The following is an 8371-nucleotide window of genomic DNA, read 5'->3' as shown; positions in this document are numbered from 1 at the left end:
AGGACTGCGTTGCAATGCAGAGAATCTTTGCAGGGGTTGGGGGGTGAGGGGGGGCGGGCGGTGAGGGAAGGAGGGGTGTAGTGCTGTGCTAAAAAATTATTTTCCAATTAGAACGTATGTGTGGAAGGTACAAAGTCTTGTTAAGGACACCTGCCAGGCCACTGTGGCTGATGCCCCATCCCGCCCATGCAGACTCCCTGGGACCAGACTGCCATCTCTATCCCAGGACTGTGCAGAGTCCGGTAGAGGGAGAGCTCCCAGCTCTCCAAGGGCACATAGCTGTCCCTTCTCCGGGCCACAGGGTGGAGAGGATATTGATGGTGTGTGCCCGACGGCACAAAACTGGTTCAGAAGTTTTTAACCCTCTATGATAGTTTTTGTCCAACCAGATCTCGTGTGGGACTCTGACATATGAAAGATAAAAAGGGGCAGCTCTGGCTGAGTGGGGGTGGGACCCTGGAGCCCTGGGGTTGTTCCACCACCCCTTACCGCATATGACCTTGGCCAGCCCTTTGACCTCAGCCTCAGTCTACCCATTTGGACAAAGGGATGGCAACACGCTCCCTGGCAACTGCCCAGGGCCACTCACTGTGAAGTTAGGAGCAGGTCCTGATGTACATGGAAGGTTTTATTAACTGTAATGTGCCATCCCAGGGCACGCTCTCTTCTTCATGGTGGTAAATCCCTCTCAAGGATAAGATCCTTGATCACGTCCTGCTGTGAGGCACCAGGCAGAGAGCACAGCTCTGGGGTGTTGCATTAGGTGTGACTCTGGGAAGTGCTCACTGGCAATCTACATGAAAGTGTCAAGGAGCATCACACAGGGTGGCTGCCGGCACACTTCTGACTCGGTTGACTTAGGATACCCGAAAAGCATGCCCCAATCACAGGCCATCCCTGCCTTCCTCTTCCCTGTCTCAGGAGCAAGGGATGCAGCCTATGAAAATGGGACCTAGGAACCACTGAAAGGCATACCTCAGCAGGCACCATTTTCAACTAGTGAGCATTAAAGGTTCAGAACATAATGACAGCACCTGCCCGGTGAGCTAGCACTGTCTTATAAGCTGTGACCACTCTACAAGAGCAGGTTGGGCACGTCAGGAATGTAGCTGACAGTCGCTCATGTCAATTTGCTGGTTTTCAGCAACTAGGTTATGTAAGATGTTATTGTTGAAGGGAGCTGGTGAAGGGTGCATGGCACTTTCTGTAATATTTTAGCATCTTCTGAGTGAGTCTAATGTTATTTCAAAAATAAAAACTAAAAAGAAAGCAGTGGCAACATGTACCAAAAGCCTAAGAAAGGGCACACTTGTAGGAATCTAGTCTAACAATGAACAAAGTTGCTCATTGCAATGTAACTGACAGATGCAAAACAAACAAAAATATCATGGGAACAACCAAAATGCCCAGCAAAAAGAAAATGGTAAAAATAAAAAAGATGAAATATTACTTGGTCATTAAAATGTTATTTATAAATAAATTTTAATGACATGGGGAAATACTCTTAAAAATGTTTTCAAGCCCTGACTGGTTGGTTCAGTGGATAGAGCATCGGCCTGCAGACTGAGAGGTCTCAGGTCCGATTCCAGTCAAGGGCATGTACCTTGGTTGCGGGCACATCCCCAGTGGGAGGTGTGCAGGAGGCAGCTGATGGATGTTTCTCTCTCATCGATGTTTCTAACTCTCTATCCCTCTACCTTCCTCTGTAAAAAAAATCAATAAAATGTATATTTAAAAAAAAATGTTTTCAAGCCTGGCTGACATGGCTCAGTGGTTGAGTGTCCACTTATGAACCAGAGGTGACGGTTCGTTTCCCAGTCAGGGCACCTGCCCGGGTTGTGGGCTTGATCAATGATTCTCACTCATCACTGATGTTTCTATCTCTCTCCCTCTCCCTTCCTCTCTGAAATCAATAAAAATATATTTTAAAAAATTTATTTTTGAACATTTTTAGAGGATACAGTACTGAATATATAGTTTGATTGCAGCTATTGTTTGGGATTATGTACAGTCTAAGCGTCTGACATGCTTGATGTACACACAAAAGAAAATGGATTATAAGAGAAATATACAGCTAAAATATAGGTTCTAAAACATTTGTTCCCTGATGTCACCAACCTGATCTGTTTTATTCATTCCCGGATCTCTTGCATCTAGAACCACAGCTGGTACATAGTAGGTGCTCACTAAACTGCGTACTGAATCTGGGGATTCAAAAATTATGAGTAATTTTAATTTGCTCTTCTCCACAAGAGTAATCAAGGTTTCTGTAAGCGGGGAAAAATAACAAGCTGGTTTTTGAGCCTTATAAAAGGCACAGTCTTTGTGGTTTCCTGAGATGTTTGCTCCTTCACGGGGGTGTGATCAGAGGCACCAGCAGAGCCCCCGGCACCTTCTGAAGCAGAACTCGAGCTGCCAAGGACTGGCTGTTGCTGGGTCATTCTGACATTATTGAGAAAGCAAGGGAGGGTGGAAGAAACCACGGAACAGGAAGGCAGAATCAGTAGCAGCTAACGTCCCATTTCCATTTCTCTCTCACTTTTTTTTAAAAATCTTCATCTGAGGATATTTTTTCCATACGTTTTTAGAGACAGTAGAAGGGAGGGAGAGAGAAACATTGATGTGTGAGAGAGACACATCGACTGGTTGCCTCCCGCATGCACCCTGACTGGGGCTGGTGACTGAGCCTGCAACCAAGGTACATTTGACTAGAACTGAACCGGAGACCCTTTCGTCGGTGGGCTGATGCCCTAACCAATGAGCAACTGGCTAGGGTATCACTCTCTCACTGTTTTACAGTCACTACATGCTTTGTGAAGGGACGGCTTCCCCTCAGGCTGAAATGGTGGATGTTACCTGTACAATACACGGTCTGCGCCGCGGTGGCTGCAATGATACTGGTGAACCCGGTGCCCGCCCCGAGCTCCAGCACGGTGCGTCCCTGGAAGAGGTCCCGTTGGAACAGGAGATAGTCAGCCAGGAACAGGGCACCCCGCCACACCTGGAGGGAGATGGACAAGGAAGGACAGGTGACGTGAGGCTCCGGAGAGACCCTTCAGGGCCACGGGAAGTGGATGGGACCTACCCACCTGCTTGCCAACATCCTCCAGGGGCGTGGCCATGGTGTGTTCTGGACAGGATGGAAATCAAAAGAGAAAGGGCCGCTGTGAAAATGGGGATGGACACAACACAGAGGAGGAGCATGGCAAGCTGCACACGTGGTGGGATGGGCACTGGGGTCGGGCCTCTAGGGAGCAGCAGAAACACAGGCTGTGCCACCAGCTGGGAGGGACATCGGAGCGTCACTCTCAGTCCAGGCACCAGGGCCCCCCCTCAGAGAGCTGGAACCCTCTGCCCCACAGCCTGAGGACCAGGGTCACAATCGCCTTGGCTCAACCTAACCACACACACCCACACTCCACTTCTTATGTTTAATAACTGTTTACTACAATTGTCACCTTAACGTTGTTTTTGATCAAGTGTACGCTTATAATAATCACAGCCCATTCCGCGATATTTCCTTACACTTAGAGCCACATGAGAAGTTGACAAAATAAGCTTTGAGTTTTACATCCTTTTCTGCGTGAAGAGAAGGATATAAGAAGTATTTGCAAGCACAAAATATGTTAGGGTAAAATCTGGTGGTGGCAGTTTGGGGAAGAGAACAGAAATATGAGACAAAGGAGAAAAAGGAATGATGGCAATATGTTTGCTGTTAAATAGAACTGGCTCTTATATTTTCAAGCGAGATGACGATGGCTATCAAATTTAAACACGCAACACATGCACAGCAGGGTAGCTTCGCGTGCTTACTGGACGTGCAAGAGTCAAACCCCAAGCTCAGGACCAAGGGACTAAGGAGGGGAGGAGATAGCCAGGTTGGAAGGAGCGTGGATGATGCTCCCCCGAGGAGGGCTTGCCCTAGGAGATCCCACAGGGGTGGACACCTCTCCCGAGCCAGGCCTGGGGCTGGGACAGAGGATTTTACGTGACCCTCATAATGGCCCTGTGCGTAGTTGTCACCAACCCGTTTTACAGATAAAGACACTGATGTTTCCATCTCTCTCTCCCTCTTCCTTCCTCTCTGAAAACAATAAAAATATATTTAAAAAAAGAAAAAAAAAGAAAGGTGAACTTTTGGCACCGGGATACAGGGAGATGGGTAGGTGGGGAGCAGGCCACACACCAGCCCTTTCCTGTGAGGCTTGCTTGATCTTTTGCTTGCAGGCTCTTAAGTTCCCAGAACACTAAACACATGCACACCACAGGCCAAACACTTAGGAAATAACCAAGTCTGCTCCTCTCTTCCCCTGACCACCCCCCAACCCCTGCAGGGAGGCCAAGTGAGGATTGAGAGTGAAATGAGCCAATGAGCCAGTCCCCCAAACAAAAATTTGCAATGTTTTGATCACCTCTGAGCCTCAGCTCCCTCCTCTGTGAAATGGGAATGTTCATCCTTGGAAAGGCCGTGGGGACCAGAGGTAATGCACAGGACACACAAAATGAGGTTCTGGCATGAATTCCGTGTTGGGACTTGCTGGGACCAGCCTTCCTGGTGCCAGCCGGCACTCAATAGCGGACTGTTAACATGTGGGCAGGTGGCTGTCAGGGCTGCTAGTCTGTCTGTCTGTCTGCCCCCAACCAGGCCCAGGTTTATTTGGGTCCTCAAGCACCATCAGGGACCGTGGATCTAAATGAACAGACTCAAACCAGAGCTCCTCTCCCCAAAATGAGCAGCGCTGGGGGGGACAAGAGTCCTGGCTGTGGGGACAGATCACGTGGATTCATCGCCAAGCAGCATGGCCTTGGGCTTGTCACTTCCTCATCCGTACTCCCCTCAGAGGGGGCTGTGAAGACTACATGAGGTGATGTAGGTAAAATATCAGAACACGACAGGTGTCTAACCAGCACTGGCTCATTCTTGCCCCGGATTCATATAGATCCTGGCGTCACCAAAGCCCTCTGCTCTAGCCGTGCCTGAGGTGAAGCCTCTTTCTGGACCCACATCTCCTGCTACTCTTTCACCTCTCCTTCCCCACCTGGCTCCCAGCTCCCTGCTCCCGGTCCATCTGACTGGCTCACAAACTCCTCCAGATTAATCCTGGATCTACCTCCTTGCCCCTGTGCCACATTCTAGCTCCAAAATCTCTCATGGCTCCCTGGTGCCGGCCAAGCTAGCCCAGTGTTCCGCACCCTCTCCCCCTGACCCAGACCACCAGCCTGCCAGCTGGGTCAGAACATCAATGTGGAAGGCAGGAGCAGAAGGCGTCCTGGAGGAGGTGATGGCGCACGCTACGATTCCCTGGCCTGGGCCTGAACACAGAGCCAGCCTCAGACACGTGACCTGACCAGTACTGTGGTGCCCCCTTGGTGGCAGATGAGCAAGACCTTCATTTACCTATTTTGATGATACTGTGGGTGCTGCTCTCCTGTGCTTCGTCTCCCAGGACGTCCTCTTCTTCCTGCGCTAGAATCATAGGGTGTACCTTGTCTCTCGGAGGCCAAGCAGGGTCGGGGTCAGAGGCAGCTCGTGGTCTTCTCACAACGTCCAAATCCCCATCCTCGTCCAGCTGAGCTCCCGCCCCTTCCTGCCCAGCGGCGTGGACACCGGCCTGGAGGGGGAAACCTGCACCGCTGTGGCCACGCCCAGGAGGGGACCTGGTGCTGCCTGTCCTAGCTGGAGTCTCCTCTCTGGGGACATCTCTATGATCACCTCCCATGGTCCCTGAGTCTGTCTGAGAGTCCTGGTTCCACAAAAGCTTGAACTGGGACAGAAAAACTGAAAGACAAAACACAAAAGGAGACTATTTCTCTCTCCCTTCCTCTCCTTTCGGAAAACTTGATGTCTGACTTCTAGAAAGCGTGGTAAAGGCCAGGGGGAGGCATGCGCATGCCAGTGGGAAAGGCCTGTTTGACTCAGCCATGACACTGGGGACACCACAGCAGCCGCAACCACCACCAAGGACAGCTACTTAGTACATTTGAGGAGCATCGACAACGGAGGCACTCCGCCCGCATTATCTCACTTCATCCTCACAGTGGCTATGGAGACAGCAGTAATGGCTCCATCTCAGAGACATGGAAACTGAGGCTGAGAAGTTAAGTGAGCCCACAAGGCCACACAGCTCGGAAGGTGGCTGAGGCGGAGGCAAGACTCACACCTGGTCTGCTGGACTCCTCAGCGGATGCCCTTCTCACGACACTCTTCCACTTAAGGTCTGGAGGACAGGACAAGGATACCAAGTGTCCCTTGCCATCCGGTGGCCAGGAAGTCACTGGGACAAGTTTCAGGAAGAGGATGTGTGTCAGGAGAGGCGGGCTGGAAGGCGGGAGGAGCAAGGACTTGGGTGGACAGTCCTAGGCTGGAGTCCTCCATCTCCCCAGGCTGCCTGACCCTGGGCAAATCACTTATCTATTCTGAGCCTCAGTTTCCGGAATCCAGGAATCCACACTGAGACACGAGGGAAGGGGAAGTTCTTAGTCACACCAGAGTAACAAGCTAATTGCACAGTGATTGGAGCTGGGGAGGGTGACCAGAGAGGGTCCGTCTGACGCGACATCTGGGGATCCAGGGCGAAGAGGAAAGAATGTTCTGGGCACAGTGAACAGCAAAAGCAAACACACTGAGGAAGGAAGGTGTGTGCAGTGTGGGCAGAAAGGAGCGGAAAGTGGCCACAAACTACAGTGGGAAGGCCAGGGAGGGTTGGGCGGGGGGGTGGTAAGAGATCAACCAAAGGACTTGTATGCATGCATATAAGCATAACCAATGGACACAAGACACTGGGGGTAGGGGAGGCCGGGGGAAGGTCAAGGGGGCAGGAGGAGGAGACAAATGTAATACTTTTTGTAATACTTTAAGCAATAAAACAAAATTAAAAAAAGAAAAGAAAGTGGGCACAGAGCGGTAAGGGAGAGGGAAATAAGTGTGGACACAGAGGCAGGGGTTCGGCGAGCTGGGCCTTGCAGGCTACGCCAAGGAGCCTGATTTTACTCTAGGAGCCAGGGGAAGCCACTGGAGGTCTAAATCAGGGCAGCGATGTGATGACATTTTCAAGAGATCCCTTGGCGTCTGGGGAGCTGAGTGGGGGAGAGGGCAGGGGAAAAGCCAGGGAGCCCTGGTGGGAGGAGCTAGCAGGGGTGGGCAAACTTTTTGACTCGAGGGCCACAATGGGTTTTTAAACAGGACCGGAGGGCCGGAACAAAAGCATGGATGGAGTGTTTGTGTGAACTAATAGAAATTCAAAGTAAACATCATTACATAAAAGGGTACGGTCTTTTTTTTTTTTAGTTTTATTCATTTCAAACGGGCCTGCGGGCCATAGTTTGCCCACGGCTGAGCTAGAGGCAGCCAGCAAGGGAGGGAGAGTGCTGGACTGGGGTTGGGGGCAGAAGGGATGGAGGGCCCTGCCCAGGAGCCCGTTGGACTCCAGGCAGAGCTCGGCCCATTCACTTCTGCCTGGCACCCAGCAGGTGCGCAGCAAAGCACAGTTTCCTCAGGGAAAGAAAGCACTGAACGGTGTGATGATAACAGTTCGTCCAGTCTTCCCAACCTTTCCCCCCAAAATGAGTCTGAGAAAACACGGGTCCACAGGGTGCCAGGCCCCTCTGCACACACCAGGCAGGACCTTACCGGGCTGCCCCATGCTGTTCAGCCGCACCATGAGGTGTCTCTGGTTGGGGGTGTAGAGGTGGACGTCGGAGAGCACCGTGTCACTTTTGAAGGTGACCTCGTCCATGGTGGGGGTGGGAGCAGCTCCCAAGGCCGGGCTCCGAGTGGATTGTCAAAGAGCAGCACCTGCGAGTGGATAGCAGGCCCCACGGGGGAGGGGAGGCACAGAGTAAGCTCCCCAGCCAGGTGGTAGCAGCGCGGTATCACCTGGGGAAGCGCTTTCCTCGTCCCTTCTTTTAAATTTTTCCTAAAGAAACTGGCTGGGCGCGCGCCCCTTTCTCGGGCTCCGCACCGTCCTGGGATGGGGACGGCAGCCGGTCCCAGGGAGTCCCCGAGCCTGGACAAGGGCAAAGAATCCGCCCAGAATCGTGCTATTTTGTTTGCACTGTGTTCACTGTCGTGGTAATCTCTAATGTTCGGCATTAAAGTTTCGTTTCCCTTTTAACTTTTTCCAACTTTATTATGAGGATTTTTAAGCAGACAAGGAAGTTGAGGGTATGGCATGTAAGCACATACTCACTGCTTAGTGATTCAATGACCATCAACATTTTGTCACGTGCTCGCCCTGCCTACCCGAGGCTTCAGGGCCGAGGTGGGATTTGAACATGGGACTTGGTGCCAGGAGACCCCGCCCCTTCCCTCGCCCCACCACCTCTCCCACGGGCTTACCGGCTCCGGGCCCGGCCGCAGCCCGGAGTCCCA

The 8371-nt window shown here is 51.7% G+C and overlaps 1 protein-coding gene across 2 annotated transcripts in view; it reads right to left on the bottom strand.

The window, feature by feature from the left end:
* Positions 1-8371, bottom strand: part of METTL22 (methyltransferase like 22) — a 15904-nt gene extending 7533 nt beyond the window's left edge. Inside the window, exons 1-5 of one of the 2 annotated variants that reach the window (XM_015563794.1) lie at positions 8339-8371; positions 7631-7795; positions 5399-5779; positions 3090-3130; positions 2857-3001 (exon numbers count right to left, since the gene is read on the bottom strand). In XM_015563794.1, coding sequence (XP_015419280.1) covers positions 2857-3001; positions 3090-3130; positions 5399-5779; positions 7631-7736 — 673 coding nt within the window. In that variant the 5' untranslated portion in view covers positions 7737-7795; positions 8339-8371. Of the gene's footprint in view, positions 1-2856; positions 3002-3089; positions 3131-5398; positions 5780-7630; positions 7796-8189; positions 8305-8338 lie in introns of those variants that run through there. The other variant, XM_006763585.2, reaches the window with a different exon arrangement.

This window comes from Myotis davidii, unplaced genomic scaffold (genome assembly GCF_000327345.1).
Source record: "Myotis davidii unplaced genomic scaffold, ASM32734v1 scaffold639, whole genome shotgun sequence".
Classification (NCBI taxonomy): domain Eukaryota; kingdom Metazoa; phylum Chordata; class Mammalia; order Chiroptera; family Vespertilionidae; genus Myotis; species Myotis davidii.
Note: the sequence above shows the minus strand (reverse complement) of the source record. Positions and strands in the feature narration are given on the sequence as shown.